The sequence below is a fragment of the Apiospora aurea genome (assembly GCF_038362705.1).
Source record: "Apiospora aurea strain CBS 24483 chromosome Unknown utg000007l_segment0_segment0, whole genome shotgun sequence".
Taxonomy (NCBI): Eukaryota; Fungi; Ascomycota; class Sordariomycetes; order Amphisphaeriales; family Apiosporaceae; genus Apiospora; species Apiospora aurea.
In genome coordinates this window covers 2583467-2610614 of record NW_027117394.1, presented here as the reverse complement: position 1 = coordinate 2610614, position 27148 = coordinate 2583467, and the positions used below count along the sequence as shown (strand labels likewise).

Sequence of the window (27148 nt, the reverse complement as noted above, 5' to 3'; positions counted from 1 at the left end):
CTGATGCTTCGGGTGGTGTAGCGTGACAGCGTCAGACGCGGGAGGTGGCGATTCCTAATCACCCAACTCCTTCCAGTGACTACCTATCTCGGCTTCAAACGTTCCCTTGAACCCTGAATCCAGCTTTTGCAGCTTTGCTTCCGGGCTGAATTGAAGCAACAACTCGCGATGCTCATGGAATGTGAGCTTTCGGTGCTCGTAGGCAATAACGAACGGATCCTGGCTAGGAGGTCCCAACAACGTGGGATCCTTGAACAGTTTAACCGACTGGCCACAAGCGCCGGGAACCTGTCGAACAGAAAGACTATATTCAGCAGCCTCGCATTCAGGTGCAGCTTCGTAACGACCTGATACCTCCTCATTCGCCTTGCTGAAGAGCTCGCTGTCAATCTCAAGTATGTTGGCCAATTCCACATCAATAAACTTGCTGCCGGTCTCCTCGCGGGTACAGGAGAGGATAGCTTCGACTTTGGAAGGGGCAAAGTCCCACATGAACCACTTCACTTGAAGCGGCGAATCGGCTTTCTGTAGAACCGTGCCTTTCATGAAAGGTTGAGAGCGCTTGCAGAACTTGAGAAGTTCTGCATCAGATTGCAAGAATGGGTTTACTGAGCTAGAGTACGTATCCAGCATCACGAACCAGTCAATGCCCGATTCTGTGCAAACAACCTTCAATTCAAATCCATCGTCGGAAGTGTAGACCAGTGTGACCACTTCAGTGATGTGGAAGCGTTGGTACAGAAACTTGGCCTTTGCAAGAGCCTCGAAGATTGTGGTGGTCTTGGAGTCTGCGGAGGTCTTGTAAGGTCCGTTCATAAGGATCGTAGACTGGCTTGAAAGATTGCTCAGGCTCTTCTTCCAACTTGGGTTCAGGAGATTCGTTATAACGGTTGGGAAGTATCGCAAAAACACATGCTCCACTGCTCGCAGTGGCATGGGCTCTGGCGAGGGTGCAGTAGGACGGTAGTCGTGTGCGGGATTGCCAGCACAGTTGATGCATCTGATTATGCCGCAGATGTCGCATTTCATGAGTTCTCTGGCACTGTATCGGGCAGTTCCGTTGCAGTGGCAGTATCTGCGATACTTGCGTACTTCTTCCTTGATCGCCTCAACCGAGAACCCCACAAAGCCAGCGGTGTTATACTCCACGACCCTGCCCATCTCCTCTTCTCTAGGATTCAACGGTGGGGAAGAAGACGTAAAGGGGCTAGGATAATGTGACTTATCGTCCAGCTCAGTCTTCCATGGCGAATTCTTCAAATCCTCGTCATCAAGTGATGCCATAAGACTTGCAAGAAACACTGCGCCGACGACAGGGGTCGACATTGCATTGCCTGCAAGATCTTTCAACTGGTCTTGAGTCTCACGTGAGAAATCGATCTTCCATAAGGGTAGGCCTTGCAAATTGAGGCATTCGTAGCCCAAGACGAAGCGGCACTGATTGGTGATATAAGGCGCGCCAGATGGCGTGAGGCAGCCGGTGATACCAAAGAAAGGCTTGAGCATGTGGCGATCGACGTTCTGGCTCAAGTCTACGACCTTCACTTTGAAAAGCAAATCAAATGGCTCTTCCCCAAGTGTTCCTCTCAACCAGTTGATATCCAGGACATCGTACACGCGATTGGGTAAAGCTGACCAGGCAAACTTGTCCAATCCGTCATGGAATTTTGGATGGCCATTCTCTTTCCATTGAGTGAGCGGTCTCGAATCACCGAGCCGCTCTTGATCCCGGACTGTGTCGTGGCGTATTTGGCTGTACTCCCACGAGGATTCCTTTCTCATCTTAGGTTTCTGTGCCTTCTCCTCCAGCTCTAGTCGCGCAATCTGAGTGAGGGGGTTGTTGGGACCAAGGAGGAAGTCTTCGACATTTGGTAAAGCAGGTTGCTCCAGGCGCGCCATGGCTTCACCGAGAATGGCACACGCATTCTCGGCGCGAGGGAATTTTTCATTCCGGAAAGCGACCAGGTACTTGCGCTGTCGGGTCTGGGGGATATAGAAATCCTTTGTGTCAATGGAGCCAGCCCAGGCAGTATAGCCGAGGGCATTGAACCAATAATCTCTGGCTTCTTCAAAGGGTGCGCTTCTGACGTTTTCCAGGATCACAATCCAAGGCTTGTGTCCTGCGACGTACGAGAGCATAGAGAAGAAGGTCTGTTCCGATTCCCCTAAGCTGTGAATGACCTTGGTAATCTCTCCGAGCAACTCAGACACCTCGTCAAATGCGGGGGTCTTTCTGTTTGGGTTTTTTGAATCGAACAAACTCGTGATCTTCCCACTGAACCCGTTCTGCTTCTTTGCGTTCAATGAGGAAAAGTCGACGCAGGATGTCCCAGCGATGAGTATGGTGGGATCGCGAGGAATAGTCATCCTTTCGCCCTTGGCCGTAGTACTGATGCGGGTTAGCAGGCATAGCCGCCAATAAGTAATCATGGAGAGGCACTCACGCTGTATCATTGCCCATAACCAGTTCACATACGTCGCGGAACATAACGCAGCCAGAATTCCGTGACGCGAATGCTTGCTTGAACGGAACGCATTCGGCACCAAATAGTTGCTCGAATCGGAAAAGCTCTTTGCCCAAGTGTGAGAAAAAGGCTTCCTGTATCAGTTCCATTGCGAATATCGGGGATTCAGTGCCAGAACACAAGGTAACAACCCTGAAAGTAATGCCGCCTTGATCCGCAATCTTTTCCAGGTCTGCGAATTTACCTGTTTTATTCGTAGCTTTTCTTACCATCTCAATGAAAGCACGAAGTGTGTTGCTAACGGGCCGACCTTGGTGAGATGACTCGCCTGAAGCAGGTTGATTGCCTTCATAGGAGACTGAATCATCATCATCAGAATCAGAGACTAGAAGGCCAGTATCCAAAGATGTACCATCCTTGCCATGTTTGTTTCGCGACTTGTTAGGTTGTTTGCCGTTAACAGAGGCTGAAGCGCCAGAGGAGGAAGGAATATCTGTCCTAGGTCGTTTGGATTCCGGACTGGTAGCGTGGCCAGCCTTGGTCGAAGTTCTCTTTTCGCCCGTAGCTGCGCTGGGTTTTCTTGCGTCTGCCAGAGCTTTCTGTTTCCTCCTGCGGCTGGCCCCCGTGGCACCCGCCATCGTAGCAATGACTTGCAAAGCAGGTTACCATGCAATGCGTGGAAGAGCGTACGAGGCAAGAGAAGAAGAGCAGATGAAGCAAGAGAAGAAGATGCAGTACAGGGACGGAGGGGAGAAGGGGAGGCTTCTGTTTATAAGGGTTGCGTTGCGGGTTGGTTCTTGTGGAAGTTAGGCAATGCCACCAAGGCCGAAAGACGTTCTTGAGCAAGGCCCGAGTGCGGAGGGAGGAAAATCAGTGCATGCACTGATAGAAAGGCGAAGGGAATGATGTGTTGTTTGGGTGATGTTCTTTGCACTCTTAGGTTTGAGAGCAAAGACAGATTGCCAAACAACGTGGTGTGTGGTTGCTGGGAGAAAAATTATCTCTGCAACGTTTTTTGTTTTTTGATTCAACCGAAGGGTACTCGCCCCTTTCGTCACAAAAAAGCACAGCCCTAAGGCAGCCCTCGCCCTGTTTGGGATGCTGCTTAGTCGACAGCAAGCCCTCGCCCTAATCAGAGTGATCAGGAAGATGCTTAGTCGTCAGGCAGCCCTAGCTTCTCGAAAAGGGACAATAAGGTGAATCCCAGTGCCCTGCCCCTTTCGACAGGCCTCTAGTGTTTTTGGTGTACTCCCACACCCAAGGTAGTCACTCTATCTCAACCGCCCTCTTGGGGCAAAATGCTAGGCTATGCGGCAGTGCACTCAAGCCATAAGCAGCCGTGGTCCCTAATAAGGCAGTAACCCTTCCTTAGTAATAGAACAAAGGGCATCAGCTCTGCAAAGTTGACCCCAAGAACGATCCGCATTGGTGACAAATTTGCAGAGAAATCAGACGTAAAGTACCGGCACGGAGTTCCTTGATGCCTGCGCATTAGGCAGTACGAGGCCCATGAGGTTCTAATAATTAGCTGTCATGCGTTCTGGGCGTCTTCAATTCAGGGGTCGCCGACATGAAGAGCCAAAGGGTCTCAAGGGACAAGCGAGGGCCATCATGTGGGGCCAACACGGAAACCTGAAGAATATCCCAGGCAACTGTATTCTCCCAAGCAACGAGAGATGGGCGTGATAATGCTTCAGGCCACGCATCCCATTGGGGTCAGTATACTCATATCCAGAGAGATAAACATCACCTGGACAGTGCTACTGAAGCTGCCAGGTGGGCAGTATATCATGGCCAATGTTTGGAACATAGCCAGATGGAGCATCCGTGGGCAACTGGACTGCAGTATGCCTAGAACCTGGTATCGCTAAACGGCCACGACAGGGTACACCCACTATTTGGGGAACACGATCAGCCCTGTGATGGCAGTGCCATCTTGGTCCCAGCTCATGTTTTCACACGATCTGTGGGATAAAGCGTCTCCAATGTTTCACATATCGTGAGCAAGCAGGTCAGTCAAGGAGAAGCATGGACATGCCAACACTCGATGACAACGCAGGCATTTCTTCCAACGACAGTCAACCCCGAGGCTAATGATACATCAGCATAGCATGAGACGTCTGCACGGGGTGAATCCGGTGGTTCGAGGACATGACTATGCGAGCCAGTCGCCATCAGGCCAGCAAGCACTTGCCACAAGTGTCTATGGGTTTGTGCGGACTAAGCACAAAGACCACCCATGCTTATACAGCCAGATGGGATTTTCCGTCGGGCGGTGTACGTTCAGCCGTGGTTGCAGCACGAAAAGTGCAACTGGCTGCGTAATGACCTCCCCTAGCACGCTCTACCAGATGGCTATGGTCATGGTGGTGAGTTGCAGCTCAGGGGGCTTCATGCACTCAGTCCATCACATGATGGACCAGCACAGAGCAACCCATAACGACGAGGCAAAGTCTGGGCGACCTGCTACCCGCTCTGTGAGGCGAGATTCCGGGGAAGATTGCCGCACACAGAACAAATTCACTCCAGGCGGCATGGGTGTCTTTCTGTAATGCGCCCCCTTGTCTTCGGCCGGCTTGGTTCACCAGCAGCCAAAGGCCTACAATCTTGCCTCGCTGGCAATAGACTGCGCAGAATAAGCCCAGGCGGACCAATTCTCCCCTAGCCATCAGACGAACAAGGACCGCAACGGGTCACTTCAACCCAGCGGGGAGTGTTGGACCTAGTGGCCCGAGCGTCGGGCGCATTTGCAACCGCATCACAGGACGCGATGCGCGATCACCATTTGCAACGCGCGCAGGGCCAGAGGGTCAATAGAGATCACTGTGATTGGGCTTACATCTCTGATCTAGGTAGGAATCTGCCCAGATCAATGTAGCCTTCGCGATACACTTTTGATGGATCGGTGCGTTCGTGTGTGCGAAAAAAGGTCAAGATGAAGATGGCAGTTGCTGTTTCCTGGAATTAACTATGGGAAGTATCGGTTTAATTGATATCTATGTAACCAATATACATGTAACCGCGCTATACCCGATATAAGCTTAGCGGATTATAGCACCACGCTAGCGGCAGAACCTCGGCTAAACCTGAACCTGACTCCTGACGTGTAAATACAGGCACGCACTTACTACAGGCTCCTTCGTCTCATAAGAGCCTATCGTAATTGTCCAGCGTGGCAGTTGCGTACGGCCGGGGATTAACTCTCCAGCGCGTAAACTATCCTCGTGCTTGCTCGTCGGTCGGTCGCGGGCTTCGCCCGTTCGCGATTCTAATCGAAGGCTGCGGAGAGAACGCTAATCCCAAAATGAATGTCTTCTGTACCACGTCGTAGGGGTAAGTTTACCTTCCCTTGTCAAGTACCAAAGCTAGTTATCGCTCAAGTCACAATCGAATTGAAGAGGTATCCTTCCTTTTGGGTATATCGCCACCTGTACTGCCGCTACCAAACGATATTTAGTTACCTGACAGGGGAGGTAAATTTATGCCTGCAACGTAGTAAGCCGGACCTCGTCTGCGATGGAAAAGACGCTAGGCCCAAGTGGGAATAGGTACTAGGGGTGGCATACAACCCACATCAAGACCCTACCGACCATTCGTACCTCATGGACGATAGGCATTCCACAGTCTAGGTACCTGACACTCTGGGCCAATCCTCAATCATTGTTATGTGGCTGTTGTGTCTAGAGCATGGCTCTCAATCTGGGACCATGGTCGTCAGGTAGACTTGATACATGTATATTAGAATACGAACAAAGGAACAAAGAGATGTAGAGAGAGTGTGTGAGAGAGAGACAAAAGGCTTCTCAGTCAATGATGGCCGGCTCCGACCGGGATAACCAATACCTGTTCGCTGGTGTCCATCGCCAACCATTCCTGGCTGTAAGGGGCAGTATTGGCGGAGGAGCATTGATGCATTTATCACTAGTAGAGTAAAGCCAAGAGAATGGTTGTTTACCTGACCCAACTTCTTCGACGGGTAGGTGGTGGTATAGATAGGGGGGTAACGGGATAGTTGGCAGAATGAGATAGCTAGAGACATCAGAATTGGCTGATTTGGAATAGTTGAGTAGTACATGTCAACCAAACAGACTCAATTCGGATGCAATAAGTGATGCCGGCCCGTGTAAGCTGGAGTATCTCTGCCACGTTCACGGCGCCGCCCGTGGCCAAGCTGGAAACTCCGTGCGGGGTACAAGTGGTGGCTAGGTTAGTATTGGCATCTTCATCAGGGTGTACTACTTACTCTGCTATTCTTAGCTAGACAGGTCATTGGCCCATTTCGAATCAAGCAAAACGACCTTCGCTAATGTTTATTAGGCCCCTGTGTTGATGAGCCTCTTGTACTACCACCACAACTACTTCCTTTCTCCTCGTCGCTGGAAGGACACAACATGGGCAATATACTGGAGTCTACGGACATCAAAAACAAGCTGGAAGACTTGTCTGGGGTGGTCGTTAAACCTGGAGAAAATCCCTACAATGCACTGATAGAAGCGTGCGAGGACGACCCGGTAGGTCATTTTCATATTTAACTTCACTGACGAGCCTCCACGAGCCAGAGACTCTGCTCTCGTGTGGCTATTTCCCATAAGGACAATGGCGGGGTCCAAAAGAGCGCTAGATGCCAGTTACCCTTAGCCCCAGAATCATCATGGCAGTTCGGGGTTATTTCACGATAGGAAACACTTGTGTAGGAAGAGGCAGCGACCAACTGTAAGAAAGCCGTACTTTATTAACGACGCGCATGAACAGGAGCAAATCCAGTCGCTGTACTCCGCCCACCGTGTCCGGCGAAATGACCAGCAGAAGGAGAAGTTTCTGTCCCCGGAGCTCAACGAGCTCATCATCGACCCGTGGCTCCTACGTCTCGAGAAACCCGAGATAGAGCCCGGCTTCCGGGACCTGAGAAATTGCATGACCTTCTGGGGCCGGCCTCCAGTGCATGTGCTGGAGCTGGCCGAAAAGATCCAGAGCAAGCTGAAAGCGGTAGCACCTAGTAAGTCCCAGAGCACAATACCAGGAAACCCGGGAGAAGATACCCACTCGAGTCCCTGATATGGGAATGAACATATATCCATATTGGTTCCTAATGCAGAAAGCCGGCCTCTGACCAACACACTCCCTCAACAGACATCTGGCTGATGCCGACCTACCGCATGCACATCACGACGCTGGAGCTGGCCTTCTCCCGGACGCCCGAGGAGATCGACGCCATCGTGCGCTCTCTGCGTCCCGCGATCCCGCCGGTGGCGAGCTACACGTACCGCCACCGGGCCCGGCTGGTCAAGCCGATGATCTCGTACGACCTGTCGGCCTTTGCGGTGTCTTTCCTGCCGGCCTGCGGCGAGCCGGTCGTGTCGCCTCCTCCCGTGGCCCCCGGCATAACCGAAGGAGTGCAGCAGGGGGACCAGTACACGTATCACCATCTACGGCGCGACATGTGGAATCTGGCCAAGGACGCCGGCATGGAGATCGACTCCCGCTACATCGTTCCCAGTGCCCACATTACCCTGGGGCGGTACTTGACGGACAAGGATCATGCGACTCCAGAGCAGAGGAAGAAGTGGATCGAGGCTATCGAAGAGATCAACAGATGGCTGGAGGCAGAAGTTTGGGACACCCCCGAGGCCGGGCTGATAGGAGAATGGATCGTTGGTCAGGAGAAAGGGCTAGATGTTCGCGTTGGAACCTTGTGGTACGGCGGAGGACGAACAGTGCTCCTCGGCGAGGGATTCTAGGGCACCCAGGACAAGCGCACTTCATTCTTGTTTATGCATGTCTATAGCTTAGATCTGTCACTCGCGCATGTTTGAGGGTAGAGTAGACCATTAGACGTAGAGCACTTAAACAGCTTGCACGACATTAGGTGGACTTAGATGTTTTCCAACATTCAATCATCGTCTCCTTGGAGAGTAGTAGGTAGCAAGAAGCCCCCGGCATAGGTTATTCGTGATGAGTCATTGATCTTCTCTAAGATCGTATTTTGTTTGCAGCAGACGTTGGCCTATATTGAACCTATGTCCTGCTACACCTTGTCCCTCAACCGGTGATGAATACTCCTGTCGCCAGTGTCCGGTCGTGATGAACCCCAAATCCATATGCCATGAATGATGAACGTGAGAACCAGGAAAATGCGTTTAGAAAACAAGAGCAGCACCCTTCGTCTTCTTGTCACCACTGTAGAGGAAAGCGAATTAGTCACATGCTGGATGGGTCTGATGGAGAGGAAAACGTACCCGAGCTCGAAGTGCTTGCAGCGCTTCAGGGCCAGCTGCATCTTTGTCTTGCAGGAAACACACTCCAATCTCAGGACAACCTTCTTCGTGGTCTTAGCCTTCTTGTGGAAGACAGGCTTGGTTTGACCACCATAACCGGACTGCTTGCGGTCGTATCGGCGCTTTCCCTGAGCGAACAGAGAAGCCTATAATATCTGTCAGAATCGAGTCACGGTGATGGGACCGCACCAAAATCGAGGGTGATATCTCGGTCAGGTGGGAAGGGCTCCACTGACCTTGCCGGCCTTGTACTGGGTGACCTTGTGCTGGGTGTGCTTGCGGCACTCCTTGCCCTTGCAGTAGGTCTTGCGTGTCTTGGGAATGTTGACCTATATGGGGTAGACGGGTCAGTACTTGGTTATCTGGCAATGCAACGCATATGACAGTTTTCCCCATATCCCTCTGAGGCACGAATGGGCGTCCAGCAGTATTTGTCGTAACCGAGACTCCAGGCTCCCTCCGAGGACAGACACGAAAAGCCGGTATCGTCGATGAGCGGGGTCTGTCATTCGCAAATCGTGCTTGAATCTCGTCGGGATGTCCGTCGTCTTCGGTTCGATTTATTATCCTGCGTCACCCAGCAAGTCGTGCATGCATGCCTTCTTCGCAATTGATCCCGCACCGTAAAATTCGCTGGGCGCCCATCGCATGACTTCACAGGGGGGAATATAAATGGATTGCATCAGTCGCGTACGTACCATCTTGACGGCTGTTCTCGGTTTCGCGGTCGAAAGGTTGGTCGTGTGTCGTGATGGTGAATTGTCGGGCTCAAAATGGAAGGGTAATGTCAAATTAATTTCTCTTTCTCAGGCAATTCCAATTGTGTCGAAGGGGTGCCCTAAATTTTTGAAGTGGGGGAAGACAGAACAGCGTGGGCTCAATGATTGGCCCTACCTGGCCTTGAGGCTAGGTGGCATACACAGCCACCTTTTCCAGCCACAGCACAAAGAGTCACCAATGATCGGTTAACCTTAGGTAATGTCCATGCTTGCTTGTGTAGGCCGCCGACACACCGAAAATGGCCATCCTCACATCGAGGAAGTGTGACTGCATCTTTACCTCCGCGGACTACGTCTACAACGACTTCCTAGTTGGGTCGAAACCCTCACGATTTAATCGCAAACATGTAGGTGCGCAGCAGACAGGAGCACCCGGCGTCAAAACTCCTCATAAGGCGGATATGGGAGTATGCGACGTGGAATGTCGGCCGTACGTACATGTATTCATCAACTGGTTCCTCAGTGACTGAATAAGTGCCATCAGTACCATAGGGAATCGCGCCAGAAGCTGCACGACTGGCCACATACCAAGCATGCGGCTTGCGGACCGCGCACGGCATCCCCACCATCGGATCAAGACATCCATGCCATTTTTCGATGAGTCGTCCGATTGCCATCTTCGGCACCATTGACAGTAATTACAGACCGCATTCGGAGCGCTTAGAGGGCGCTTTTCATTATGCGATCGTAGGCTTCTTCCTAAACATGTCCCCGTTTATCAAAGTCAGTGGTCTGCATACACGGGATTCGCACTATTTTGTAACTAGGAATGTGATGACGGATCAATCCCCGGGGTGACTGACTATCAGGCAATGCGGGCGTAGACCGGGAATAACACAAAAGAGCCAGAGTGAGTCCAGTCGGCTGGCCTTGCTCTACATGCTTCGCTCCCAACAAGAGTTTTGTTTAGTGCTCTTGTCACCACCGCGTACGAAGTTATGTCATGTTATGTTATGTTGCCTTGCGGTGAACAAGACGAACACCTTAGAAATGGGTATCGCTGCGAAAAGTGTTCGGTGTGTCATGTACACGAGCTTTTCGGCGGCAGTCGGCAAATACCACGTACTGGTCGGCAAGGTTGCCACCAAGGCTTGTGGAAGGGTGGCAGGGCGGTAGGATCTATCATATTGGAGATAGGCATGCGCGAGTCGCTTTCTATTCCTTATCAAAGCAGGCCTTGGCAGGAGTCACGTCGAACGAAGCCCAGCGATACTCGGCCGGCAGACCGGGTATGGAGTCCTCTTTTGCCTCTAGTGGCGGGTGGAGAATCGGTGTTCAACCGAGCAAAGGCACGGTTAAAGATCTTATGATGGCCAGTCCATGTTTTCGATGCTCCAGATGCGCAAGTTTCGTGTTACTCACCGCCAAAGGTTCCTCATGCTGCATACTTATCCAGCCGTCGTCGAAGCTACGTCGGGCTCCTGAGATCCCTATGTTCTTCTTCCTTTCCTCCTTCCTCTCTCACATGGATCTTCGGAGGTGGGCCGCTTTCCAGTATTCGAATCCACTTCCAACCCTGGCAAGAGATTGAACGTATTGGCGGTAGTTGCTGCCCAAGACGACGACGACCTAGCTGTCGGCAGAGTATAAGCTCGGAGTGAAAGCGTTTGCTCTTTTTAATCCTCATATAATTGTTCTGGGTGGAGGCCCTTTTGTTGATATATTCCAATTTCTCAATCAAGAAAAGAAAATTCCCCCAAAGAAGCCCTGGCCTTCAACAATGTTTGCGGCGAAGAATGAGCATGGCCAGTCGGAAGGCCCGCGCCGGACGAGTGCCGAATTACATGCTAGTGATCGCTCCGTAACTCCTTCGCACGATGGCAGCGAATCCGTACACGAGGAGGAGGGCGAGCACGACCTGGACCGATTTTCAACACACCATTCCATGGGGCCGGATGCGCCTATCGAGGCTCGGGACTCGACTGTGCAGATACCGGACGAAGTGTACAATCGACTACCTAACCACCGCAAGTTGATGATTGTGGCCTTGCTCTCGTTCTGTTCGTTCCTGGCGCCCACCTCGAGCACGTCGGTGTTGGCTGCCACGCCCGAAGTGGCTGCCGAGTTTCAAACTACCGGATCCATCATCAACTTATCCAATGCCTTATACATGTTGTTCATGGGTATCTCGCCCCTATTCTGGGGGGCCGATAAGCCAAGTGTACGGACGTAGACCGGTAAGCCCAACCTGGGAGGAAGAAACAACCCTTATCCGTGGAAGGGACTTTGACTTACAACACGACTAAACGACTCTAGGTAACACTTGTCACTGCAGTTGCCTTTCTCGGATGCAATATTGGCTCGGCGCTTGCTCCAAGCCTGGCGGCCTTCTTCGTCTTCCGTATCCTTACGGCGTTTGAAGGGACATCGTTCATTCTTGTTGGTTCCTCGGTGATAGGGTGAGTCGACACCGTTCCCCAGTCTAACAAAGGCCCCGAAAACTCATGTACCTCTTCTTAGTGATATATATCGGCCAACCGACAGAGGCACGGCGCTTGGTTGGTTCCTGTCGGGCACGCTCATCGGCCCTGCGCTCGGCCCTTTCATCGGTGGCATCATCGTAACCTTCACCTCCTGGCGCGTGATATTCTGGCTGCAGACTGGACTTGCCGCCGTCGCCGCTGCGGGATCCTTCTTCCTCCTGCCTGAGACGATCTACCACAAGCGGATCGACGACCTCGTCGGCCACAGCGGTCTGGAGAAAGCCAAAGTACTCGGTGGTATGGTCAACCCGTGGCGCGTCATCCGGCTCTACGAATACCCCAACTTGTTCCTTACCGGGCTAGCGAGCTCAAGTCTACTGTGGAACATGTACTCCTTGCTTTCGCCCATTCGCTACGTCCTGAATCCGCGCTTCAACCTCACGACGCCCATGCAGGGCGGCCTCTTTTACTTGGCCCCGGGCGCGGGCTATGTGCTGGGCACCTTCGGCGGCGGCCGGTACGCCGACTACATCGTGAAGAAGTACGTCAACAAGCGCGGGATGCGCATCCCCGAGGACCGGCTGTACTCGTCGCTGCCCTTCATGGGCATCGTGATCCCGGCCTGCATCTTCGTGTACGGCTGGTGCGTCGAGTACGACCGGGGCGGCATCCCCGTGGTCGTCGTCGCGCTCTTCATCCAGGGCCTCGCGCAGCTCTTCTGCTTCCCCTCGCTCAACACGTACTGCCTCGACGTGATGCCGACGCAGTCGGGCGAGGTCGTCGCGAGCAACTACGTCATCCGCTACCTCTTCGCCTGCGTCAGCACCGCCGTCGTGCTGCCGGGCATCCAGGCCATCGGCGTCGGCTGGTTCTCGACCATCAGCGTCGCCTTCCTGCTCTGCGGCGTGCTCTGCACCATGGCCACGATCCGCTACGGCCGGCGGTGGCGGCAGCGGATCGACGCCAAGAAGAAGGCCAGGCGGTATGCGGAAAAGCGCCGCGGACTACCCGTAACATTATCATCACCAGACCATGATGATAGTCAGTGGGGAGGACAAGTAGCAGCCGCCGCCGCAGAAACCGAAAGCCGACGGCCTGTTCCTGGCAGTACGCCACTGGAGCCGACTCCGCGCCAGGATGACGGCTCACAGTCTGATACCCAACAGAAAGCAGCCGAGGTTGCGACTACAACCGCCACGGCGGCGCCAACTATGGCGCAACCATGCAGCGAGGACCCAGAAAAGGGAGTCGTGAGGACTGCTTGATGACCTCCTGTAAGCTTTTGTCGATTCCTTCTCCGTGGGTTGGCTAGCTGGGCGCCATCTTTAGGGAGTCACCCAGTTCTTAATCTATTTTCGTCCTCTTTCGGAGGTTGTACTGAGCCGGGGCGCTCTCCGAATCAACGACCAGAGTAGGATGAAACTATATCTTCTTTAAAGTTTAATTACAACTTGTATTTGGTACGTCGATGATGGGAGTCACCAGTCAGCCCTATCTTGAACTGGAAGACGGCCCGGACGAAAGAAAGCGGCATATGCACACATACATGAACAATATCTGCTTTCCCAAAATAGAACTGTAGTCGACAGTGTGCCGACAGTTATGTATATACAATTAATAGATTCGATGACCAATGAAGACCCTGCCGAACTAGCGAAGCTGAAGTAGGGTAATCCAAGTAATCCCAGCGTTGATTTCTCGGTAAACGGCAAACAGCAAACGTGGGGATGAACATCTGTAACCCATGCTTGCATGATGATCCCGACTATCAGTCCGCCCGTTAATGATACATGTTTGTACTGTACTACTCACGGTATGCAAAGCACTCAAGAGCATGCATGTCCGTATGGTGTATATTTGGTGTTCGGTAGCTTTCAGCAGCGCCTGAACGCCACATTAAAAACAGCCATATCAATCACATTATAGCTAGCTGGGGTCAAGGAGTAAGCGAGGGGCGGTGGTATGCAGTTTGCTGAGCCCAGCACATGCATCTTCAAACTGCCGGTTTCCTCCTCCCAAAAGATGTTGGCAAACTTTCGGCTGCAAGTCATGGTGCAGAGATCTCGCACATCATCAAACTAGGGCTGACGCTGAAGTCCAGCTCCAACAAGAAAGTCGTGAGGCATCTGCTAACGTACCTGCTAACGTACCTCATTACTCATCGCAGCCAGAGATGGGCAGTCAGTCCCTCAGCCGAGGCACGGCAACGGTCACTGATTCAAGAGCATGTATAGCACACCTCCCGTTCATTGGTGGCATTTCTCGAGAGTAAGTGTGAAACAAGCATTATCTTGTCGGCCCGGGATTGCTGTCAGGAACAGAGAGAAGACGATCGAGTCTCACGACGATAAGTTGCGTGATGGAACGAAGGGCTGTCTGTTCCAGATCCCAGGGGCTTACTTTCCCACAAAAAAAAAAAAGATGTAACGTCGCCAAGGGATGGAATGGCTGCAATTTGGAGCATCTCATCTCAAGCAATTGATTGAATCAGGGTCTGTTTCTTCGTATTGAAGCCCCTCCCAAGAGACCGCGTAAGCTGTTAAGCCTCTCTGTTCCATTTCTGATGCCACAGTCTCCCCGATCAGTGTGTTGTTCGGATGGAAGTGAAAACCAAGATTCTTGGGTCACCCGATGCCAAGGTTCTGTGTAACTCACTTTAACCTTCAACACGGTCGACGGCGATTGACCCGAAGGAGCCAGAACAAGTTAAAGAATGCATGCTTCGATGAATTAACAAACCTGTATAGAGCCTGCATTGCAGGTGCGTACACCAGGCAGGCGGGCAGGCATCGTGATCTCGAAATAAACACACTTGCAGGAGCAGAGCCATCCCGGCGATGCAAGTCGGAATTGTCATCCAGGCAAGTCTTCTGATCTGAATCTTCGGGCGTCCGTGGCTTGAGTCTCCGTCATTTGCTACATCGCTCGGCTGGCAAAGATGGAGAGGCCCGAGCCTGTCAACCTACTTTAAGCGATGCGGCTCTTATTAAGACTGAGCCGCCATCTTGATTGGGAAAGAGACAGCATGTGCATGTACTACATAACCTACCTACAGCTACAACTACAACTACAACTACAACTCCATGTAAGCTTGAGGCGAGAAGAGCAGGGCTGGCATGCAGCTGCTGCCAGCAATGAACGCTGTCCTTCGGAGCGCGGCCGGTCGGGGCCTAGAAGTTCTGAAAAGCGCTCTTCCCAGGGCCTTTTGAAACATCACATTCTCTTGACGCCCCACGGGTCGCTGGTTGCCCGCTACGTGCATTGTCACACCAATCGACAAGCCGGGCGGGATCGCCGTGTGGTTCAATCGAAACTCCGAGGGCGCGGGAGGAACCTAGAAAATTCCAGGAACAAGAGTGTTATTCTGTTCTATCTATAGGTACGGAGAGTGAAAAGACACTAGCTCGCGGGGTGATTGTTTGGGGCCTGTCAGTCACCACCACACCAAAGCAAGAACTGTCCAGGGTTGCGTTGACGGAAGGGGTTCCTCGTGACAATGGCCACTATAGACACTGAGCTTATTACATAATGAGGTTCTGTACCGGGTAGGCGTAGAGGGTAGAGATGGTCGCTGCCCAGAACGATCTACTCATCCTTAGCTCCGGATGTTGATCCGACAAAACACGAAATCCTATATATCTTGGCAAGGCGCAGCAAGGCTGGGTGAGCTGGTATCAAGAGCATTATCCAAGTTGGTGCTCAATGGGTATCGCATTACCTGAGTGGTCAGATTCTGCCCATCATGAGATGGCGCTCCTTGAGATATAATACCATGTTATTAGTGAATAGCGCGGCTATACGCCAATGAGTAGTAGGCGCAACTGTTCCTGACAAGCACCGGGTCATAGACAACGGAGGAACAGGAGATGTTCCGTTTAGAGCAGCCGGCGATGGTGATGCCCCGTGAATTCCCTTTGATATAAATTGTTTAAAATACATTGGAGACCAAGGGTGTTTGCCAAGAGTAAGTAGAAAACCCCGTAGTTGAGTCGAGTATAGCACACTTATTGGCAAAGCGCTACATACTAAGTAGGCGAGATAACGCGACGAGAACCCCTGGTTATTTCAGAGTACTGGGTAGGTATGACGTGAATCGTTATCTTAGCAGTTCGTGTGGCATTTCGTCCCATGCTACAGAGAACGGTGCCCGAGCTGGAGGTAAGAGGGTCCTCTAATAGACACACCGAAAGATGCATCCAGTTCAATAAAAGCACGAATCCTCCGCCGATCGCTGCAACCTTGATGCTTACCAGGAGACCGGACGACCGCTTGACTACCTGATGTTCGCTAGGAGCTGGCAATAATTAAAGGGAATAACAAACCCGTTGGGCAGGCCAGCGCAGGAACCAGGGCTTGCTAGCTGTGGACATGGTGTAACGCGGCACATGCTTAAAAGATGGTCGTTGGTGGTGATATCCTCTACCAGGTAGGAATGTGGAAGCGGGCTGGCTCCGGCTTTTGGTCAAGTCAGGTTGTTACATGCGGGTGTTTCCAGAAACCGAGGCTGGCTGGGCCTGCCTTCCTGCTGGCGTCAGCGGGGGCCAGAGAATGGATCGATGTCGAGTCGGAAAATGGGGATGCACGGTGCATGGAAGTTCTGGCCTACGTAAGTCGGTAACGGTGCGTTGCATTACAGATTCGGATCGCTGCGGGCGTGGTTCAGAAGTGAAACAATTTCCGAGCAATTGTTTCTGCGTCTCATTCGGGCGGGCCTCTCCGGGCTCTGGCCGTAATTTCAACTCGAGATTGCGCTTGAAGTGTAGGTGCGTTAGAAGGCTCATGGGCAATGCCCCCCAAGATCACACAGTCCGTCCGTTTGACTACTCTGCGAAAAGGACCTCACAGTCAGTGCTGTGTGGGCGCCGGTGCGGGCGCAGACTCCAGAGGGACTTTTCATCAGTCGTCTTCCATGTTCCCCATCCTGGAGGGGATTATCAAATCACAGTTCCAAAAACCAACCACATGGCACTGAACTGGCAGAAATGGGTAGGAACATTTGTGGACAACTACTAGGTTATGTACAAGTCGTGTAGTTCCACAATACGGAATGGCCTTCATATGAAAGCCTGGACTTTGGGCCTGCCTGGGATCCATCTCAAGTGCAAACGATGACGACACTCACTCGCCGTAATTTGTTTTGGGGAAAGCTTGTGCCTCCCGCCGGGCCTTGGGCTTCGTTACAGAAAAAGGACAGGCACATACTTTCGGCATGGAGGAATGCCATCCAAAAGGAGATAATACCGTACATACAGATGCAAAGTGACAATAAATAGCAAGAAGTGCAATGGTAAAGCATGTCGCCGCCGTAGTGCTTATTGGGGAAAGCCAATTGTCCGGCGTGCGTGCATCCACGAATATGCCAAATGCTCTGTCCCGATTTAGCAGCAGGCAAGCAGGTTGGGAAGAGGGCGATGATGCGATTGCTGCAACAGTGGCAGTTTGCCGGTGGTGAAAGAACGTGCTTGAGTGCCCAAGACGGAAAAACTGGTGATTTCGGAGATCCATCCCGCCCACTTTTTGCTACGCGTCCCTCATGAGGATGCTGTTTCAAATCCAAGCAAGTGGTCGAATTCTGCGGTTCCTAGTGTTTTCGCTTGGCTGCATGGCCCGGGATGGTCTGAGAGGACTTGACAGCGCCCCCTGCCCCATCCCTGGCACCTAGGCAGTACCCTAAGCACTTTGGGCAGGCCGCCAGTGTGCCAGTGTGCGCCAGTAAGTACCAGAGCGCCGATCTGCTTTAATCGGTACCCGTCCCGTTCTGTGAGACACGGGCAACTGACTCCTCCAGGCCGATTCGGGGTCGCTGATTGGCCTCTGTTTAATCTCCCTTGCTGCGGCCAGTAGCCAATGTCGATGTGGGGGCTGACTAGAAATGGCAGTCTGTGAGCCCACCCACCACCACGCAAATCCGCTCGTCTTGGCAGACTCGTGCAGTGTGCGACGGCGTTTGGAGGCTCAACAGTCTTGCGCCGACTGGCCAGGGTTGCACTTGACTACTACCCGTCCCATGGGCAGTGTGGCCTAGCGTAGTAGCGCCTCCAGGTTTTAGGACAACCACCACCAGCACCACCAGCACCACCAGCACCAGCACCACTGCTACAGTACCGCCTCTACAGCTGCTGCTGTTCCTGCTACTGCTGTTGGTGCCCGCCGCCAGTACTTGCTTACCGTATTCCCCGGGCATCTAGACTTGGCCCATTGAGGGAGAGGCGATTAATTGACCAGGGAGGCAACGTAAATAGCATTTGCTCGAAGGGTCCCGGCTGGTAGGGACGGCAAGTATGTATGTACTTACTGCAGGCAAAAAGTAGAAATTCTTCCAAGACAGAAGATCCTGGGGAGACCGACAAGGTTCAGTGGGAATCCATAAGTTGCAACGCATTGATGGCCGACAGGGGGCGCGAATGCTAGATTCGGGAGTCAAGCCAGGTTTTAGATAGGGGGCCAGCTAGTATCAACTTTCCATTGCGCGTCATATGTACCAGGCAAGACTCCCCCGAGTGTTTGGCCATCTTTTTATTTCTTTCGCAAGATCTGAGCACGGATCCAGTTGTGCGAGAGTGTAAGAAGCAATAGTTTCGGCCGCCTGTCTCTGATGCTGGAGAAGCAACCACTTTGTTTTTTCCCAATCCATCGCTTAAGCTACCGCCAACTTGCCTCTTCGCTCTCTTGTCGCCTAATCAGTTTCGTTTGACAAGTCCGAGTCGGCCCAAGACTTCCTGCCCAGCCCATTGTCGTTTGTCGCGGCCCTCCGCCTAGTGGCTTTGGTGTTTTATCGTCTGTTCCCACGCCCGATCATCAACCCTCTTTTTTCTCCTCCGCCTACCTACCCTCTTTGTACCATTCTTCTTTGCACCACTCCGGGAAAGACGGGCCCTTCTTATTGCCATCCTTTCTTATCTTTTGTCTTCCCCTCTCCCAGCCTTGTCATCGACTTGTGTGTGTGTGTGTGGACAATTACTGTTGTGCGATACTGCCTCGTCCACGATCTCGATAACGGCACTACGGGAACCCGCCCCTCGACTTCTTTAGCTGTCCGCGATTGGATCGGCCTAAAAATCAAGAAAGCACCACCGAGCTACCTAGCCGACCCCATATTGGTTCCCGCTCTATGACAGAATCGAGGCAACACAACCAAGGAACCTTCAGCCCTCTTCTGGGTTAAATCGGCAACGGCATCGATATATCGCCAAACTCGGCACGCCATTCTTTTACCTGCCTTAAACCCGCAGCGGTCAAGAACGAGCCAAGCCTCTGGTTTTCGTTGACGGATTGGTCTAGTCGCATCCATCAGAAATCTGTTGGACTAGTTGCAGACTTGATAAGTGGCTGGAGTTCACTCTGCGCGCTCTTTCAATCCCCGGCTGTGTGTTGCTTGCTCGCTTATAGCAGACTTGGGCCAACTCGCCGTCGCAGCATCAGTTCTCACCAACTCCTGCCCTCTAATGCATGTTGCTGCAACTCAACATCTTTGAAATCCTGTCGATGCTCTTCCGTTAATATCACCTCATTTACATCGCCAAACCAACCGTCACCGGACGACCATCTCACTATCCACTATGGATAAAGTGTCGTCGTTCCTGCGCAAATCGAGCTCATTCGGCAGCATGATCTCCGCCAAAAACGAAATATATCTGCCGGTCACCACAAAACCGCAAAGCAAAAAGTTCCGTCTAAGGCAAATCCTGGGGCATTGCTTATACCGGAGAGTGGTGATATGGACCCTCGTGCTCATCCTATTACTGTCGCTTACCCTCTTTAACCCACGTTTAACAACAAAAACGCGCCAGGATGTAATGGATCTGATGCAACTGGGCAAGGGCCAATTGAGAGAGGCGCAAGCAGGCAAGGGAGAGGAAATCGTTCTCCAGACACAGGATGGAGCTGTGCCCGAAGAGAAGAAGGAGAATGCTGAGGAACAAAAGGAGGAAGAGGAGGAGCCAGAAGACGATGGTCAGAATGGCCCCCACTGGATGAGATACAAGCAGTAAGTCAAACACACCTTCAGACACGAATATCATAGCAGCTTCTAACTTTTGAAAATAGCATGGATGGGTATTACAAGGGCCTCAGGGCTATTGTGCCTTTTGTCGAGTACACACCCGAGTACCCAGCACCTACCGGCAGCAAACTCACGATTCCGGTCTCCGCACCACACCACACCAAACTCCCTACGCCGACCCCCTACAACCCGCATCCGGACTACGACTCCAGCGAGTACAAGAGCGAATACCACAAGGTTCAACCGTGCTATCTTGACGCCGCCCGGAAGACACCGGTACCTGATGTCTACGCTTACTCTGGGGTGCCCCAGGGCCAGGCAAAGCCAGCCATGGGTTCTTATGATTTGCTCGGCCTGCGGGAAGATGTCTGCTTCGATCGATTTGGCCGTTATGGTGCTTATGGCTTGGGCTACACTACCAAGGAGGGTGGCACTGGAGAGGCACTGGATACGGATCACGAAGGCAACGAAGCCGTTTGGCAGAAGCATGGCAAGATCAACTGGGAAAACATGGACTGGGCAGCAGCACAAGAACGATGTTTTGTCGCCAACGAGAACCGCTTCTACACCGGCAACAGCACCCAGGATGCAGAGTACGCCAAGCTTCGACCGAAACGCATCGACCGTACTGCCATTGTGATCCGAACTTACGTGGGCTTCAAATGGACGGCTCACGCACTCCTCAACTTCCGCGCCATGATTTCCGAACTCAATCTTCAGTCGGGTGGTGAGTACGACGTGCACTTTCTGCTTCACGTCCGGGACAACAACATGCCTATCTGGGCAGACCCTCAGACCGCTCAGGACATTTTGGACGAAAACGTCCCGCGGGAATTCCATGGTATCTGCACCCTCTGGTCTGAGGCTCAGATGAACCTCTACTATCCCGGAGACTTCGGCGACGCCTTTGACAACCCTAGCAACGGTGATATCCACGGGGTCTACCGTAGCGCCCACATGCCCCTTCAACACTTCGCCCAGATGCACCCTGAGTATGCCCATTTCTGGAACTGGGAAATGGATATGCGTTGGACTGGGTCTTACTACGAGCTTTTCGATAGACTGGGCAAATGGGGTGCCAAACAAAGCCGACAGGGCATGTGGGAGCGTGCCAGCAAATACTACATCCCTGCGCTGCACGGCGACTGGAACAACTTTACCAAGATTGTCGAGCGTGAGACCCAGGCTTCCGGCCGCCGCTCGATCATGGGACCGGTTATTTTCGCCGGCAAAAACAACCTTCAGCAAGGCGAGGGCGGCTTCATGCCCAAGTCTTGCGCCACCGGCTCCGACATGACCCAGTGTGGCGTGGGCGAAGACGCCGATCTCATTACCCTGAACCCCTTATTCGATACCAATGAATCTGGCTGGGTCTTTGCTAGCGATGTCACCGGGTACGACAAGCAATACCCGATCCCTCCTCGTCGATGCGCCATTGTGACGGCATCTCGACTCTCACGACGCCTATTGTCCGCCATGCACGAGGAAACGTGGCGTATGCATCATGGCATGTTCAGTGAGATGTTCCCACCCTCCATGGCATTCCACCACGGCCTGAAGGCCGTGTACGCCCCGCATCCCGTCTACGTTGACCGCGCCTGGCCCGCCGAGGAGATCGAGAAGCACTTCAACGGTGGACGAGATCACACCTCAGGTGGCCACGGAAGCCCCTTCGACCTGCAAAACGAGCACAACCACAAGGGTACCTCATGGTACTACAACAGCGAGTTCGCTGGTCTGTTATGGCGCCGCTGGCTGGGTTACGCCCAGATGGATGGCCGTGGCAAGAACGGCGGCCGATCCGGTGAAGGCGACCTTCGCGGAGGTCGGGAGGAGGAGGCTGACCCGAACAACTCGGGACGGCTATGCCTCCGCAGCATGCTTGTCCACCCCATTAAATGGGAGAATCCGAGTGAGCGGGACAATTAGTCGATGGCCGCGGCACTCCTTTCTCTTTTTCCATCAAATTTCGAATATTTGTGGCATGATCGGGCATAGACGTGGCATTGGTTGGCACGCAATCTCCCTATGTTTCCTATCAACAGGGGAATGCGTAGGGGGACACCAACAGCACGATCGCGGGTTTCTTTTCCTTGATATGTCGGGTATATCCGCATGCATCAGAAGCACATTTCCAGTACAGGGATACGTACTGGTGGCGTTGAAGGCGAGGTCCTCATTGGGTTTGAATCTTGGTGCTTTTTCTTTGTTTAGGGGAGTTGGAGAACGGAGTCGGCAGGTGGTCCTTCTTGGAGCCCTTGGAAACTGCCTGACTTATATGCCTTGGGAAGCCGGGTGCAGTCAGTCGGTCCTATCCAAAAAAGTGAGACGGAGGGATAGAATTAATGAACGGCGGGCGGACGGGCGGGCGAGGAATACGCTATCCATTCACATCACCAGTATCAGTGGACGGATGAAACGGATCGGGAAATGACTTAAGAAGAGCGAAAGCATCAGGACGGAAAATCTATTGCTTCTTTTTTTCCTCTTTGGTTCTCCTGTTCCTTTTATATATATATATATATATATATTTTTTTTCGTTAGAAGGTCGATCTCATTAGGTCGCTGTACACTTTTTTTACCCCTTAGGCGCCCGTGTGCCAATTCGAACCCGATGATGAACTGTAAGAGAGTTCACTAGAAACATATCGAGCATTTTCGCGTTCGCTTTTTTTGTGATGGGAAAGATGATGTGATGTATATGTTTGTGTAGGGGATGCTTGTTTCTTTTGCTCGGAAACCTGGATCTTCCCAACGTGAAGTACCGTCATATGATGGACGTAAGAGAAGCCACGGGCAGGTGGGATCTTGTTGACTGAGGCCGGTGCGTTCCCCGGGAGGTTGATGGATGTCACACAGAGAAGTCGTACAAGAGAGAATAATGAGGGAGAGAGTTCGACGTGTCGTGAGATGTGTTGTGGGAAGGAAGGGACAAGTCCTCAGATGTACCCCGGCGATGTTCTTATATAGATAGATAGATCCGCAGCGTTGCATCCAAGATAGAGAGAGAAAAGAAGAGTAGCTCCACAAGGGATCTGATCTCGTACCCCCTTGGAAGTTTTAAGGAGGTTCTGCGAAGGGGTCCTTCCCGCGCTTGGCGGGCAGGCCGGGGTTCGGTTCGGCCAATCATGTCGGGGGACGTGTGCTCCATTGGGCATTGGGGATGCCAAGTTGACCTTTTCTCTGCCGATATAGCCGTGGTTGGAGGATGCGGGAAGAAGAACTTCAAGCTACTCGTGGGGGGCTACATTGTGTAGTCGGTCCGGTACTGGCCCCCTCTGCTTGTGTTTGTTCCTTGCCTGGGGGCTTGATCTTTCTGAGTACACGGGTATAGAGGGTACCTGCAAAGTACAGAAGTGATATGCATCCAGGCATGTTTTCGAGGCAGTTCGTCGGCAGCAGAAATCAAGGACATCAGTCGTTAGAGAGGATAGAGTAGAGTAAAGAAGAAGAGTAGACAGACTGCCGAGTTATGAAGGAGCAATTTGTTGGAGGAAGGTAAAGGTTTCGAAGTAGGTTCATACACAATTCCACTTGTATGGGCACACAATTCAAACAAGTGATTGAAAGATGAAAAGCAAAGTCTATGCCATGAATGACCGTCTTCTTAGGAGCTTATCTATCTATCTATCACCATCGAATCGGTTGAAGACGCATGTAACATATCCTATGATTGACGAGATTGAGATATCCTGCTCATCTGATCTGTAGTCTCCATTGGTTTCAAATCTCCCACTACCTCAACAGCGGCGCTCTCTCCGAACGCGGAGTCGCTCTTCTCCGCTCCATCTCTTCCGCGGCCCTGTACGCCCAATGGCAGAACATGCCCGCCAGGAAGCCCACGGCGTCGTTCTTGAACGCCAAGATGCCCGCCGTCGTCATCAGCATGACGACCCACCGCTCAGACCTTTCTTCCTCTGAAAGTTCACGGTGTCTCCGCAGGGGGTTCCGGCTCTCCTGGACGCTCGTCTCCCACAGGTCCGACGCGCCGTGGTTGAGGCTCTGGCCAACCTTGGCCAGCTCCAGACCCGCCGCCACCACCATGATGCCCAACAAGCTGTGGGGGAACGCACCGAGCAGATCGAAGAGCGTCTCGCCGAAGACGAGTCCGAGCACCACCTTGAGCAGGCCCAGCATGATGATGCTGGCACCGCTGCGGGCACCGAAGCGGTATTGGGCCGCGAGACCACCTGCACCATGACAGACGGGCATAGCGCCGAACCAGCAGCCGAACAAGTTCATGAGCGCGACGCTGGTACCGAGAGCCGTGACGCTGGGTGTCGGCAGGTCGGGCAGCAGGTCTGCGGCCAGCGCACTTGCCGCGATGACCGAGTTCAGTGTCGTGAGGGGCAGCTGCGCGATGCCCATGCCAATCGCGTCCTCGGTCCAGTTGGGCAGAACGAAATAGGGCTTCCAGATGCCGAACCAAGGCAGGTGATGGTGATGAGGGCCGTGAGGGTGGAGATGGTGGTGTTCGAAACCCAGATGGTCGGTGAGGATAATGACAAAGGCTATGATGACTCCCGCGAAGAAGATCAACAGAGCATACGGGAATCGCGGTAGGCGCAGCGTCGCGATGAGCAAGATGAAAGCTGCAATGGCCCAGATCCGGTTATCCAGGGGCTGTGGAATGAACCAAGGTAGGGGGCGCAGTAGGGAGGTGCCGGCAGAGATGATCAGGGAGAGGCCGGCGCCAAACTGGATTCCCTTGATGACGGGCACCGGGATGACGCGGGTAAACCACTGCAAGAGACCGGTGAGGCTGAGCACTAACACGATGATAGAAGTGACACTGCCGGCTGCCATGGTCTCACGCATGGACGTGTGCGAGGCTATGGCTGCTGCAGCTATGGCCTGAGATGAATGAGTCAGCTACGCTCTGCTCTCGGAAATGTAGACGACCAAGAACCTACCTTCATGGGCTGCACAGGCAGAGGAATACCAAAGACGACCCCCGTAATCAGGTTGAACATGCCCGAAAAGACCAGAGTGGTGGACAGAGATATAGAGCCGTTGACGGCCAGGGTGATCATGAGCGGCAACAAGGTCCCGAGGTCGCCCAAGGCCCCCGACATCTCGGCGAGCGGGGATCGGCGCAGTGTCGAGGCATTATTGCGGTTAAACCGCCGGATGCTGGAGAGGAACGCCATGTTGCTTTGGAGGGGTGAAGGTAGGTACTATTCGCAGAGCAGACCGAGAAACAAAACAGCCTTACCAGCAGGCCATCAGATTGTAAAGTTGTTGACGTGGAAAGGGAGAAGTGGTTGGGAACCGGGTATTTGGATTGGTCACCTGAATTGGCGGAGCAGACGACCGACGCAAACCCCACATCGGCACTACTTGCAGCAGCACCTCTTTTTGCTGGGAATATATCCCAGGCCAGCTCGGCCAGCTCCTACCAGCCCATGATTTAGTTATGGAAGCCCAAGTTTCGTGTAAATTGGGTACTTGTATCATCAAACGCCTGTGCAGTTACAGCAAATACCCAGCGCGCTAGTGGGTGAGACCTGAAGCGGAAAGGATTTGCTTGTGGCAGGTCGGCGACACAGCAATGTCGTCCTGAACGTGGTCGTCAGGTTTGTACCTCCATAACATTCAGCGTGCAATCAACATGGAAGCTGCCACCTTGCAGGCCTGATATATCAGCGATCCTAGGATCGATTCAATGCATCAACCCCCCAGAAGGTTGTTGGCGAGACGGAATTCCGTATTGATTGAACCGGGCAAACACAACCCAACGCCTTGCATACACCGTCGTACCGAATATCGTGCTTCAAGGAGGCGATGGTTTCTTCCATAGGTATAGAAGTGCATTTAGTGGACGTTAAGTCTCCCATAGCCCGTAATAAGACAAACCACTCTTGCCACATATCCCACTGTCTATTGATACATACATAATCCTCCTTTGCAGCTCCCAAAATGTCCCAAGAAACAACAACAGCCCCAGCCCCAACCTCCATGCCCCAATCCTTCCCAGGCCTCAACCACCTCAAACTCGCCAGCCACGACATCCGCGCCACCCAATCCTTCTACACCACCGTCCTCCCCTTCACCCCCGCACAGGCCGCGGCCCAGGTCGGCTGGGACCCCGTGACCTGGGGGGTCAACACCCCGGCCGACCTCGAGGCGTGGCCGCGCTGGCTCGACGTCAAGGAGGTGGAGCACTCGCGCGTTCTGAGGGGCGTGAAAGGTTGGGTGCTCTGCGCGCGGGACCCGGACGGCAAGATCGTTCGGTTGTATACCGAGGAGGAACGCGAGTGGGCTTTGCCCGAGGAAGGTAAGTACCGACGTTGAGAGTCCTTTCGTCCCTTCCCTTATCCCAGACGAAAGGAGTGGAACTTGTACTAACCTCCCAACCGCAAATGCAGATGAGCTCTGGCTGGGCTCCCTAAAGGACAAGTAGAAGGACGGCGGAGCACGATGTAGTCGGGATCAGTCCTCATCGTTTCTTTCGTTGGTCACAAGTTGCTTCACCACATAATCAAACATTACATCACGATCGAGGTAGTCAAACGGGTTTTCATCAGAGTGAGCTGGAAGGGGGAAGGCAGAATATATTTCAACTGAGCCGCTTTGACGTATCATCCAATTCGTCCATTCGTTCTAGAAAAAAGCACTTCCTGACCGACCCACCCAAGTTTGAGAGTATGAGGATTATAGTAATCCTCGTTCTCCTGGAAAATGTGTCGCTTGGATAACTATTGAGCCGGGACGGCCCCGCATTCGTTGACTATAAACACTGTTGAGAGGGGGTAACACCTTGTTCGACTTTGACAATAACAAAAAAACCCTGACCGTCAACTGCATGTTTGTACCGCAGTCCTCAAAGATACCACGTTCCCAGAGGCGCGCTGTAACAACCGCCGCCAGATGGTCTACCTGGGGTCTGAAATATAAGAAAACAAAAACTCCAAAACACCCCGCTCCGAACCTGGTAGGACAAGCATCCAAGCCTCACCTCCCTCAAGCAGGAGAGGTCCGATTGGATGCTATATATACCAAGAGTTCAGAGCGGGGATAAAAACAGGGGGCCAGAGGAAAAGCCTGGTATCAGGGTGACAAGAAAGCCAAAGCAGACCACCAACACCGAAAAACGCCACCCAACGCCATCCTCAAGGTCATGAATGGGGTAACGCACAGGTCAAAGACACCATCCAGCTTACTGAACAGACTGCTCAGCTTGTAGGGATGACAATACATGTTG

General features: G+C 52.8%; 7 protein-coding genes across 7 annotated transcripts; 4 read left to right on the top strand and 3 right to left on the bottom strand.

Moving 5' to 3' along the window:
• Positions 1 to 54: 54 nt before the first annotated feature.
• Positions 55 to 2614, bottom strand: PG986_011053 (uncharacterized protein; the record flags this gene model as incomplete). The annotated part of the gene is made up of 2 exons (XM_066847275.1): positions 55 to 2389; positions 2445 to 2614. 2 exons carry the CDS (start codon positions 2612 to 2614, stop codon positions 55 to 57), a joined length of 2505 nt encoding a protein of 834 aa, XP_066696766.1.
• Positions 2615 to 6856: 4242 nt separating this feature from the next.
• Positions 6857 to 8203, top strand: PG986_011052 (ureidoglycolate hydrolase; the record flags this gene model as incomplete). Its single annotated transcript, XM_066847274.1, has 3 exons — positions 6857 to 6976; positions 7218 to 7461; positions 7596 to 8203. The coding sequence occupies 3 exons, from the start codon at positions 6857 to 6859 to the stop codon at positions 8201 to 8203; spliced, it is 972 nt and encodes a 323-aa protein (XP_066696765.1).
• A 399-nt stretch (positions 8204 to 8602) lies between these two features.
• On the bottom strand, positions 8603 to 9441 carry PG986_011051 (60S ribosomal protein eL42; the record flags this gene model as incomplete). The annotated part of the gene is made up of 4 exons (XM_066847273.1): positions 8603 to 8642; positions 8702 to 8886; positions 8977 to 9069; positions 9439 to 9441. The coding sequence occupies 4 exons, from the start codon at positions 9439 to 9441 to the stop codon at positions 8603 to 8605; spliced, it is 321 nt and encodes a 106-aa protein (XP_066696764.1).
• A 1798-nt stretch (positions 9442 to 11239) lies between these two features.
• Positions 11240 to 13207, top strand: PG986_011050 (uncharacterized protein; the record flags this gene model as incomplete). The annotated part of the gene is made up of 3 exons (XM_066847272.1): positions 11240 to 11680; positions 11776 to 11918; positions 11980 to 13207. 3 exons carry the CDS (start codon positions 11240 to 11242, stop codon positions 13205 to 13207), a joined length of 1812 nt encoding a protein of 603 aa, XP_066696763.1.
• A 6294-nt stretch (positions 13208 to 19501) lies between these two features.
• Positions 19502 to 21873, top strand: PG986_011049 (uncharacterized protein; the record flags this gene model as incomplete). Its single annotated transcript, XM_066847271.1, has 2 exons — positions 19502 to 19929; positions 19989 to 21873. 2 exons carry the CDS (start codon positions 19502 to 19504, stop codon positions 21871 to 21873), a joined length of 2313 nt encoding a protein of 770 aa, XP_066696762.1.
• Positions 21874 to 23679: 1806 nt separating this feature from the next.
• On the bottom strand, positions 23680 to 25094 carry PG986_011048 (molybdate transporter 1; the record flags this gene model as incomplete). The annotated part of the gene is made up of 2 exons (XM_066847270.1): positions 23680 to 24798; positions 24858 to 25094. The coding sequence occupies 2 exons, from the start codon at positions 25092 to 25094 to the stop codon at positions 23680 to 23682; spliced, it is 1356 nt and encodes a 451-aa protein (XP_066696761.1).
• Positions 25095 to 25863: 769 nt separating this feature from the next.
• PG986_011047 (uncharacterized protein) lies at positions 25864 to 26347 on the top strand (the record flags this gene model as incomplete). The annotated part of the gene is made up of 2 exons (XM_066847269.1): positions 25864 to 26221; positions 26313 to 26347. The coding sequence occupies 2 exons, from the start codon at positions 25864 to 25866 to the stop codon at positions 26345 to 26347; spliced, it is 393 nt and encodes a 130-aa protein (XP_066696760.1).
• Between the last annotated feature and the right edge of the window lie 801 nt (positions 26348 to 27148).